The sequence below is a fragment of the Mus musculus genome, chromosome 7, assembly GCF_000001635.26.
Source record: "Mus musculus strain C57BL/6J chromosome 7, GRCm38.p6 C57BL/6J".
NCBI classification, from domain to species: domain Eukaryota; kingdom Metazoa; phylum Chordata; class Mammalia; order Rodentia; family Muridae; genus Mus; species Mus musculus.
This window is the reverse complement of record NC_000073.6, coordinates 72097613-72110216: the sequence shown is the minus strand read 5'-3', so window position 1 is coordinate 72110216 and position 12604 is coordinate 72097613. Positions and strand designations below refer to the sequence as shown.

The following is a 12604-nucleotide window of genomic DNA, read 5'->3' as shown; positions in this document are numbered from 1 at the left end:
AGTATGATGGAGTATAAACTGTAATATATATATATACCCTTTCTTCCTCGCGTTGCTTTAGATCATTGTGTTTAATCAGAGCCATAGAAAACCAACTTCTCATCTTTGCCTCCCACCCCAATCCAGGTCGGGATTATATGAGTTTCAGTTTTCAGAACTGCAACTAAGATTCAAATGTTAAGAGTGATGATGTTTGCTGCTGAGGAGAGTCTCTGACTCACGCGTGTTCAGGTTCTGGTCCTCATGTGTTTGTGCAGAAGCCAGGCTAATGAGATTTAATTATGGAAGGCAGCACATCCAAGGAAGGGGTTAGTGTTGGTCTTGTAGGGTAGAATGTTTGCTCCTGAAAGTGATTATTGTAAGATGAAGACACCCTGAAAGCTTGGGCCATTTTGCAAAGGTTGATTTCCTTTTCTGTTAACTAAGATGCCAGTACCATGCAATTTGAATCTGCCAGCCATGGAAATTGAGAGCCAAATAACCTCTTTACTTTCTAAATCACTTACCTCATGTATTCTGTCGTAGTAATCTAAGTTCGTCCTTGCGAATCAGAAGTACACCTTTGTTTTTCTGAAAACATAAATAATACTAAAGGTTATGTGAGCATTGTTATTGTTACATGGCTACTTGGTAGTTTTAAAACAATAAAGTGGATATACTTTTTTCACAGTGTAGGAAGGGAATAAAATGTTGGCTACTATAAAGATGAGAGAGATAGCAAGACAGAGAGACAGAGAGATCCTATGTCTTAGGAACTGTATTTTACATTTTATATGAATTTTCATCTATTGATTTAAAAACCACTGATTACATATCAGATTCTTAGATGAAAATGGGAGGACACTTTTCCTCAAAACATCGCCCAAAAGCACCAAATAATACACATTCCTATGAAACCTACATAAGAAAACCCCACGGAGAAATGGGAGGGAGGAGCAGTTTTTCAAAATGATGCATTGTATGGATATTAGAGAGAGAAGTGAAACCCAGAGACACCAAGCAATCAAATAGAAAATTTAAAAAAAAAGTACCTAAAGCATTAGCATAAGAAACTTCCTCTATGGATTGAGACATTCTTAGCACTCTAGCCTTAGATTTAATCCATTGCTACATGTTTGTGAACACAGACAAATTCCTTACTGTGTCTAGATGTTAACATCTTGGAAACAGAAGGATTTGCATTGGTGCCTCTGAGACATGCCCATTGGCAGACTAGTGGCTTAAAGAAAACTTCAGAAGTACAAAAAAAAAATGAATGTCTTAGTTAAGGTTTTATGGCTGTGAGCAGGCCCCATCACCATGGCAACTCTTATACAGGAAAATAGTTGATTGGGTTTGGCTTACAGTTTCACAGGTTTAGTCCATTACTGACATGGTGTGAGGGAGGCATGGCTGCATGCCGGCAGACATGGAACTGGAGGAGCAGAGAGTATTACAGCTAGGATCAGCAGACAGCAGGAAGTAAGTGCCACACTAGGCATGGCTTGGGCTTCTGAAACCTCAAATTCCTTGTCCAAAGAGATACAACTCTTTCTACAAAGCCACACCTACTCCAACAAAGCCACACCTCCTCATAGTGCCACTCACTATGGACCAATTGGGGCCGTTTTCCATCCAGCAACCTCAATGAATAAATGTATAATTGGATGACTAAGGGTTAGAATTATGGCTTGAAGGAAGAGGACAGACAGCAGTCAGTGTATGTGACAACCCTGAAGAGGCTCCTCTAATTCCATAGGACTTGATTTCAACTATTTATTTTTATAGATTTATGATACCTAGAATGTTGCTTGATATTTTTTTTATATACCTGTCAATGTTCCTAGGTCAATGCAAACAATCCTTTAACATCCCTGCTCATTCCCTGTATCCACTAATTTCTTCATCAAGAAATCATCCTAGTATACACAAGATATAAGATATAATTTGCTAAACACATGAAACTCAAGAAGAATGAAGACTGAAGTGTGGACACTATGCCCTTCCTTAGATTTGGGAACAAAACACCCATGGAAGGAGTTACAGAGACAAAGTTTGGAGCTGAGATGAAAGGATGGACCATCTAGAGACTGCCATATCCAGGGATCCACCCCATAATCAGCATCCAAATGCTGACACCATTGCATACACTAGCAAGATTTTATTGAAAGGACCCAGATGTAGCTGTCTCTTGTGAGACTATGCCGGGGCCTAGCAAACACAGAAGTGGATGCTCACAGTCAGCTAATGGATGGATCATAGGGCTCCCAATGGAGGAGCTAGAGAAAGTAGCCAAGGAGCTAAAGGGATCTGCAACCCTATAGGTGGAACAACATTATGAACTAACCAGTACCCCGGAGCTCTTGACTCTAGCTGCATATATATCAAAAGATGGCCTAGTCGGCCATCACTGGAAAGAGAGGCCCATTGGACTTGCAAACTTTATATGCCCCAGTACAGGGGAACACCAGGGCCAAAAAGGGGGAGTGGGTGGGCAGGGGAGTGGGGGTGGGTGGATATGGGGGACTTTTGGTATAGCATTGGAAATGTAAATGAGCTAAATACCTAATAAAAAATGGAAAAAAAAATCATCCTAGCCCTGTGGAGTCCCTGGGGCAATTTTGTGGATCCTAAGAATGCAGTGAGATAGAGTCTGCTGGTCTTATCTTCTGGACTACTAAGTTCTACCATGGAATAGTAGAGTGGGAGGGTATGAAAGATGCTAATCACGTATGTAACTACGAAAGTACAAATACCACTTTCATGTAGAATAGAGGCTGTTATGCCTTAATCAATATAAAGGGACATTGTCAAAAGAGCACCAAAGCCACTTAAGGAACAGAAGATGTATTCTTCAGATGGACATATCCCAAGTCATATTATAGAGGATGTGGGAAATACAATTCATTGGAATGCAAACACTGGGAAAAAATGATCCCTTCCTATACTAATAAATTCCAGGGGAAAATGATATATCATATGTCCCTGTTTTTCTATGAAATTTTTATTTGTTAATAGTCTTCATTTTAGAGCTAAGTATTATATTTAACATTTATATTAAAACAAGCTGGAGCAAGTTCCTTAGGCTTTCCTAATGGCCATTACTATTACTCTTGAAATCTGTTCGTAGGTAGCCAACCTCTAAAGGACAAAGAGTGGGTTAAACCTAGTACACAAGCAGAAATTATCCATCCCTGACTCCTTCCAGGGCCTAGAACTAGCTATGCCTGGAGGTAGGCTGTGAATGGTCACCAATAGTACAAAGTGGCAGCCTGTTTCTGTCTCAGGAACTTGTGGAAACTCAACTCATTCCTCTGTCCCATCAGCCACTGGCTCTACCAGCCTACTGTGCCATGCCATGGCCTGGACTACAAGATACACAAAACCTCCAAACTGCTAATTCAGAATGGTTAGTGAAAAGAATAAGAAGGGTATAAATGTGTGTTAAATATATTCAGAATTTAATCCAAGCCAAAGATAAGATGATGGAAAACTAGCCTGGATACAAGATTAGGTTTTACTTCTCCTGCTATATTGAATAATTTGTACTTAAAAAACTTGTATAATGCACTTCAGTATTTCAAGAAGAATGATACATATTTAGTTTAATATATACTATATATATAGTTTAATATATATAATATATGTACTTAAACCATATACACATATGGTTTAAGTACATATAACTTATAATTTAATTTAAATAAAAAGGATACCTGCATAATATACCAATATAGGTATATATATTTAATAAATAACAATTCTCAGATACTATTATCCTAATGGTAGTGATTAGTATGCTGCTATATTTTAAGTTGCTTGGTGTTGCTATAGCAAAATACCAAGTGCTAGGATAGGTAGGCACTCTGTGAAAGGCCTACAGACTTCATGATTCTGTGTGTAGGAAAGACTGGTACCTTGTAGGGGCCCTACTGCTATATCATATCGTGGAAAATTGAAAATGGACAAGTACATGCAAACTATAATTTATTTCAAATTATGATAAAACTATTTGAACATAAAATATAGTATATCTAGAAATATAAAATAGCAAGCCCATAGTACTTCTGAATAATTTCTATAAAATAATCAAGTAAGGTAAATATCTTATTGAGAGCACTATCTTTAAAAATGTAGAGAAAGTTCATAGCAATGGATATTAAATATATCCTGTGTATATAAAATTTATATTACAGTATAGTATTAAAGATTTCTTCCATCTCATTTATTGTGAGTTTTCAGGGTGTCTAAACACTTGTTGAGGAAGTCGTTCTCATTGCTCCACTTGGGGATCCATCTCATAAACAACCAACAAACCCAGACACTAGGCAGATGCCAAAAAGAGCCTGCTGACAGGAGCCTGATATAGCTGTCTCCTGGGAGGCTCTGCCAGTGCCTGGCAAATATAGAAGTGGATGCTCACAGTCATCCATTGGACGAAGTACAAGGTCCCCAGTGAAGGAGCTAGAGAAAGTACCCAGGAAGCTGAAGGGGTCTGAAGCTCCATAGGAGGAACATCAATATGAACTAACCAGTATCCACAGAGCTCCTTGGAACTATACCACCAATCTAAGAAAACACATGGTGGAACTTGTGGCTCTAGCTTATATGTAGCAGAGGATGGCCTAGTTGGTCATCAGTGGGAGGAGAGGCCCTTGTTCCTGTGAAGGCTCTATGCCCCAGTATAGGGGAATGCCAGGGCCACAAATGGGAGTGGGTGAGTTGGGAAGCAGTGGGAGGGGGGAGGGATGGGGGATTTTTGGAGGGGAAACTAGGAAATGGGTTAACATTTGAAATGTAAATAAAGAAAATATCTACTAAAAAACCAAACAGAAACTTCGTCTATAGTAGTGTCTACTAAGATGCTGGTTTAATGTCCATTGAGTTCAACTCTGAAGACAGTTAAGAACAACTTCATGGATATTAGAAATGAGAGGATGAAATAAAAGTGTGCAGAATGTACGACCTGGGACAGGCTGGTCATAAAGGAAAGGGAAACCACAGAGAAAGTGTATCTGTTGAGTGCATCTTAGTGTTTGTACCCTGCATGACTATTCTTTGTTTGTCAGATTCAAATATTCATGTAATCAACATAATAACTTTTTTATTTTAATGCACATGTACCATATATTCTCATTCTTAACAATATATTATAAAATAAAGTTAAAGCATTTTATAGTTTAGCTAATAAATCAAAATGAGTTAGCTGATAATTCTAAATGTACAGGATTTTAATTGCTCTGACTCTTAAAAATATGCAAATCTGAGTCTCATCTGTGGATACCGAATACTCAAAGCAAGACGTCAAACTCATTTAAAAACTGAAAGGATGCTGTCACAATCCTTCATTAGTTTGCTACACTAATTAACACTTAAGTTTTGGTTCTTTTGTAGAGGTAAAAAAAAAAAAAGTCAAACAATTAATATGGGAAGTTTCTTAGGAAATTGAGCTACACAGAAACTTGAATCGTTTTCCAAAGACTTGTTTTGACCTAAAGTCAGTGCTAATGCAAAGAGGAGGCTCCTTTGCCCCCTGGGTCAAGCTCTCCGGAGCCTTCAAATGCTCCTTTGTAAACACAGGGCCTATGGAGCAGACAGAGATGGGTTTTGACCATTGTACCCATTCATAGGCAATTGTGGGTTGCTGGGTACGAATGAGATCTTCTTGGCAGCATGTCTAATTTTTAGAACAAACTGCTTGAAAAATAATAATAAGGGGAAAGGTATTTGAAAGTTAAGGATAGCAAAACTGTCTTGCAAAGTTGCCACTGAAGAAAGAGCAGCCTCGGTGTCTCCTTCCACACCAAATGATGGGATTGGGACTACTTAAATGGATGATTACGCAGACCTGCCCTGCTGGTGCTTTTACCCATAACCACCACAGGGGGCGCGAGTTTCCTCACTCCACTCATGGCTCTTTTTAAATGAAGCAGAAATAGAGCATAAAAATTAGTTACTTGTCTTTCTCTGTTTCTTTGCTTGTTTTGTTTTTTTCCTTCCCCACTTCCTCCGTCCCTTCCTTCCTCCCTCCCTCCTTTCCTTTCATAGCATGGAGGGTAACGTAGGAGTGGTACCTTACTGAGTGATTCATCCTAACCCAAGGAACAATCTCTTGTTACTCGTTTGTGAAGGTTGTAAAGACTCTTACTCTACATAGCAAGCACAGTAGGCTGAACTGAGACAAAGAGACAGGAGTAGGGAAGAGATAAGCCAAGGAATAATATAAAAATAGATTGTAGCAATTTGTGCAATAATTTGTATAATCATTAAATTATATTAGTGGTGTGATAGCTACTTAGCACAGTAAAATGTATGGAAGATCTATACATAACTTAGGTAACATTCTTAGACAGTGGACACTGAGGAAGATAAGAGTATATATAGTACTCCAAGCTCATAAAAAAGTCACATAATACAATGTCAGACCTGCTTGCCGGCTGTGACACATAGGCCTCTGTAATCCAGCTGCCTACTCATGTCTTTGATGCTTGCTTTGTTTGTGACATAGTTGCCAAAGTTTGGTTGAAGTTTTCCTGGTGTCGGCAGTGTGTTGGGAACACGATTATTACACTGTAACAGTTTGTGTAAGAAGTCACAGTACCTGGAAACTTATTGTGTGTGCTCCAGAGTGACCTCTGTCACTGAGGGGCATATCTTCAGCACTGTCATAGAAGAGGCAATAAGTATACTTTAGACTGCCTGAGGAGAGAGGGGGAAACAGCTGGACACATACAAAACAGCCTTTATAGAATTCTCTGTAGTGACCCGAAGCCTCTGAACCCAGGGCCTCCTGGTATCCCTTTTGGATCCTAAGACTGTGACTGGGAGCCACAGTATGTGTGTGACAGCAACCAAAATAGAAAAGTGGCTTTTATATCTTGCAGTCAATGACCATTTATAAAAAATGTGGTTGTTTGTTGTCTTGAAATTACTCTTTTTGTTTTCCAAGTAGCTAATATAAATCTTGTTTTCTGTGTTTCCTAGGAGTCTGAGAAAAAGGGGATAATCGAGAGAATCTATATGGTCCAGGATATTGTTTCCACTGTCCAGAACATCTTGGAGGAAGTTGCTTCTTTTGGAGAAAGGATTAAGAAGTAAGTTCTGCTCATCTTCAGTGGTGTGTAAACTAGATCTGGTACCCATAGGGTGGCGGAAGAAGGGGGGTTCTAGGGTCCTGTAAGTGATGAAGAAAGCAATGGAATTTTTCAAACAGGGTTTCATTCATCTGTGTTGTCCCTTGGGCTTGTCACCATGACAGATGTGGGGAGTGTCAGAACTGGGATGACAGTATGGTTCTGTTTACATGACTATTTTTTTTTTTTTTACAGTTATTGAAAATAGATTCTTGGCAGGGCAGTGGTGGCACACCCCTTTAATCTCAGCACTTGGGAGGCAGAGGCAAACAGATCTCTGAGTTCGAGGTCAGCATGGTCTACAGAGTGAGTTCCAGGACAGCCAGGGCTACCCAGAGAAACTCTGTCTGGAAAAACAAGACAAAAAGGAAACAAAAGAAACGATTCCTAACTCACATAATATAACCTGTTTATGGTTTCTCCTGCCTCACTCTTCCCGGCTCCTCCCCACCTCCTCTCCCATCCAGATCCACTCCTTTTCTATCTGCCATTAGAAAGGAACAGGCTTCTGAGAGATAACAACCAAACATACAAAATAAAATATATTAAGATAAAACAGAAACTATCACATTGAAGTTATACAGAAAAAAATCAACAGATGGAAAAGAGCCCAAGAGAAACACAAGAGAGATCCACACATTTGCACTCAGGAATCCCAAGAGACCATTAAACCAAAAAGCATCCTATAGCTGCAGAGGGCCTGGTGCAGACTATGCAGACCCTGTGAATGCTGCCTCAGTCTCTGTGAGCAGTTATGAATCATGCCTTTTCCCTTTCAGAGATATCCTGGTTTCAGTGAAAAGCTCCTGGTTTGATTCAGAGATGAGAGGGGAGCAAATGTGCACCAGGGGTTCTTTAAATCTGAACCCCACAACCCGGCAAATCACTAGAAGAGCTTTTCTTATCTCTCCAAAGTTGTTACAGAACTAATAGTGTATTAAGTAGAGGGACATGAAATTATTTCATAGCCTCTATGGATATCTTAGGACTTTTTTCTCTTCTCTTCTCTTCTCTTCTCTTCTCTTCTCTTCTCTTCTCTTCTCTTCTCTTCTCTTCTCTTCTCTTCTCTTCTCCTCTCTCTCTCTCTCTCTTTGTTTTTTTGGTTTTTTGTTTTGTTTTGTTTTTTAAGACAGGGTTTTTAAGTGTAGCCCTGACTGTCCTAGAACTCACTCTGTACTACAGGCTACCCTTAAACTCAAATATCTACCTGTCGCGGCCCCTCCTAGTGCTGAGATCAAAGGTGTGTGCCACCACTACCCATGAGGACTTTCCTTATCAAGCTAGAGAGTGCATCTTTCATCCTTGTAGGCCCTGTGAACTCTGACACATTTATTCTGTTATTTCTTATTGTTATGTAAATAAGCAGGTGTGCTAAGTGCCCAATACAAATTTCTTTACAAAAGCAAACAAAACCAAGTAAACAAAGGCACAAACAAACATGGTAAGGATTTCTAATACAGACTAAGATGCTAAAGGCTGTGATTAAGTATGCAGTCCAAGATCATAGTCATTAATCCTCAGAGCTTGGGTTTGAACCTGTATCTTTTACTGTTAGACTGTAACAGTATTACTCGGTGAGAATCTATTTTTTTTTTTCAATGAAGAAGGAAAAACTGCAATACAAAAATAGAACTAGATAGTTTTAGGAGATAAAAGCCAGGTAGGATGCTAGGGGAAGCTGGATGAGTGTAAAATGTGACTTAAAAGAGAGGCAGGTAGAAGGCAAGACTGGTCTACTGCTAAGCAGTTCCAAGAATGGAAGAAGAGAATTTGGCAAATGGTGAATGAGGGCTGCAGCAGATGAACACCCTGCACATCGACTCAAATCCAAACACTGTAGAAGATACAGGGAGAGGTAGGGGAAGCCGTATGTCTACAAGGTAGGGAGAGAAGGAGTGGTGTGTAGAGATGGGGCACATTACAAAAGGCCTTAAAGAGACAGGAAAGAAAAGTCAATGAAATAAAAAGAGAATGAAGAATGTCCTGAGAACCAGGAGGATGAGAGGATGTGGAGTGGGGGCAAGGCTAAGGAAGGAAGATGCTGTTTGGTAAAACTGTCCCCATTCTTGGATATCTCTGAAACACAAATGTAGCTGTTGTGTAGCTGATAAATGTACAAGGAAACGTGTGTGAGGGGAGAGCAGGGTGTCATGATTTAAACAGGCTCTGTCTCTACAGTGCTTTTGACGGGCAGCTGTGCCCAGCACAGCTGTGGTGGCCATGCCCGGAACGTGTTTACAGGCCATGAACAGAGCACTGTTCTGTCCAGCTGGAACACAGGAAGGCTAAGAGGCTGGACTCCTATTAATTCCTGGCCTATTCATTATTACAGTGACCTTAAGCTCCCTGCTGAGCATTCAAGTGGGATACCATTTGTCATACTCTTGGAATTCTATTGTAACTCCGTACTTACAAATCAGGAAAACTTCTAGCCATCTTTTGGCAACATGGGACATTTACATGAAACTCTTCTAGCAATTGTCACCACTGCTGTGTATAGAGAAGAAGCGGTATTTTATCTTCCCTGCTTATCCTCTCTGATCACTTGTTATAACATATGCACATTTCAAATATGTGCACATATTGCATTGAGAATTTTAGTCAGCGCTGCACTCTCCTGGAGAGCAGGTCAAAGACTCCTGAGGAGCTGAGTGTACTGAAAGTCATTTTATGGAAGGGTGACTCCAACCCTATGGCTTTGAGTATCTAGGCAAAGCTTCAAGGAGGAGTTGGTAAGATTAGAGGTCCTAGGAAGGTGGAGATTCACTTGTTTGGATGGTCTAGAGTGTACGAAGCCCGTCTGTATAACGCAGGAAGTGGTGTTAGGAATGCAAGCGTAGTGCAGTTAGAATCACAGGGAATTCCTTGCAATGACAGCAGCACACTTTGTGTTTACCCTGAGAGGAGTATGTGAAATGGAACAGATCAAAGAATAAATGCCCAGAAGAGTATTAGCAAGCTAGCAGGAGAACAGCATGCGTACTAAATGAGGCCATCTTGTTGGATATGCCATAGAGAAGAATCTACAGGAACGGGTGGCCAGTAGCTTTTGTTTCTAAGAGAGCGGGCATCTGAGGGCTTCATTTGTCCCAGCCTGAGCAAAACAGTAACTATTGAATTTTTATGAAATAATCCCAAGACAGTGCGGGGATACACTCATGTCTTTGGGTGCTGCCCTAATCATTTTTGCTAACTGCCTTAAAATTTCCAAAATAATTTCCTCACATGGTGGTAGGCTCATGTTAAGAAATTTAACTCCTCCCACCCCCTGATTAGAATTTGGCGAGCTCCCAACTCAGGAAAACTGCTCAAGTCTATACAAGCATCTCCTTAATTATTTGGTTTCAAGATGGAAATCTGAGCTTGACCTAGGTTCTTCAACCGTGGATGTGCTATAGCGGACTCCCATTAGAATTCCAGCCTTGGGCACACATACACAATTCATACTCTGAACTGGCACACACAAATGTTAGGGTCACATGAATTGATGTCTCCCTCCATCTTTCCAACCACCTTAGTTGCCATATTAGATCTTTGACACTCAAGTGTGTGAGAAATTGAGTCTCAAGTTCTTGATTTGTTTGTCATTACTTTCAATTACATTTTTTTAAAAAGAGAGAGATTTTAATTTCTATCTGTTCCTTACTGGTGTTTAAAAATAAAATATACCTTCCTCCTTCATGTCTATTGATCTTCATAGGTTTTGTTACTGCAGTTTTTTTTTTAATTTATTTAACTCAGTTTACATGCCAATCATAGGCCCTCCTCCTCCAAGGTTCCCCCTCACACAGCCTCTCCCCTCCCCCTCCTCTTATCCTCTGAGTAGGGGGAGGCTCCCTGTGCGGGTTCCAACCCACTCTGGCCCACCAAGTCACTTATGAGGAGGATTTTGGATTTTCTATTAAATTTTCCAGTCATTTAAGAGACTTTTTCATCCTTTCACCACAGCCCCTGTGCGTTTTAGTTTGGTTTAGAGCATTGGTCACGGGTAGCAGAGAACATTGAGTAGAACTTGGTTGGTAGAGATCACTTCCGCTGGCTGCATCTCGGAGTGCAAGATCCCAGCACTGCCCCGCTGCTAGGGAAGACTTCCACTATAGGTTGTTGTAAAGCTGTAGTGATTTAGAAGGGTTCCTTTGGTGCCTCGTTATCGCTCAGTTTTATCGTGCACCTGAGTCGGGTTTGTCAAACACTCTTTCTGTGTATTCACCAGCACGACCCAAGTACCCACTTCTTTCTTTCTGCTGATTTACTGAAGTGTTGTGGTTGGCTTGTAGATGGGGTGCCAAGCTCACCACCCTGGAATGAACTCTCTGGGCTCTGTGATACATGGTGATTCATGTACTATTTGAGCCTCTTTATTGCTGGATATTATGATGTATACACATGCCTAGGAATTTGCAGCAATGATGACTACCACGGCCAGTTAATTTTCTGTTCTTCAAAATTCCTCACCAATAGAAAACTCCAATTGGGTTTAGGCTCCTCTATTCTGTGGAAGTTTTTGGTGGAGGCAGAAAATTGTTATTTTCTTCTGTACCTGAGAGAACTTGTTAGGGAGGCATCTGCATGCATAGTGATTTTCTTAAGGTTTTTAATAAAATATTCATTTCTTGTTAATATATTTATGTACATATATAGTAAGCTATTTTCTATGATTGATGTTTCTCTAGGCTCTAATCTTTCTATAACATGCTTCTATAAAGTGTAACTATTAGCCGTTACCGTAGTTTGGATGTTCTATTTTTCCCTGTGTGTGTTCATAAATATGTGTGATGCATACATGTTGTAGGAGAGTGGTCAAATGTGGAGGATGCAGAATGTCCAATGTCTTTCTCTGGATCAGTGCCTTGTTGTCTTGAACAGAGTCTGCCACTGAGCTGGAAGCTTGCCCTTTCGGTGAGGCGGGTTGGTCAGCATGCTCTGGGGATCTGCCTGTCTTCACGCAGTTCTGGGGACGTAGGGACATGCAGCCATGCCTGACTGACACGGGTGTTAGGAATTTGAACTCAGATTCTTTTGTGCTACAGCAAGCCCTTTACCTGCTGGGACACCTCAGTCCTGCTGTTGTATATTCTTATGTGTTGGTAAGATCCGCAGTATCACCTTCCATGACACTTGATAGCTGTTTAACTTCTTTTCTTCCTTATCAAAGATTTACCACTTATATTAGACTTTAGAAGGAACACGTTTCCCTTCATGAGTCTGCTTCCTAGTTCTCTTTGCTTGGCTACTTTTCCTCATCAATTTCAATGCTCTTCATTTATTATTATTTTTCTGCCTCTGGGCAATTACATCACTTCATGTTAATGTAAAGATTGACTCTTCTATTAGCTAAAGCTATTTTCTGAGTTTTTATTTTGATTTCTTCCTTGGCCAAGAAGTGCATTGCTTAATTTAGGTTACTATGGAAATTTTCTACATGTCATTTTGATTCTAGATTGCCATTACATTCCTTTATGTTCAGAAAATATTGACCCAACAATAGCTTA

At 40.2% G+C, this 12604-nt stretch overlaps 1 protein-coding gene across 5 annotated transcripts in view; it reads left to right on the top strand.

Annotated features, from left to right (window-relative positions):
- The window catches only part of Mctp2 (multiple C2 domains, transmembrane 2), a 229290-nt gene that overhangs the window by 196900 nt on the left and 19786 nt on the right, over positions 1 to 12604 (top strand). For all 5 annotated transcript variants that reach the window (XM_030242581.1, XM_006540899.3, XM_006540901.2 and 2 more), the window contains one exon: positions 6964 to 7073. In XM_030242581.1, the coding sequence (XP_030098441.1) occupies positions 6964 to 7073 (110 nt within the window). The remainder of the gene's footprint in view (positions 1 to 6963; positions 7074 to 12604) is intronic.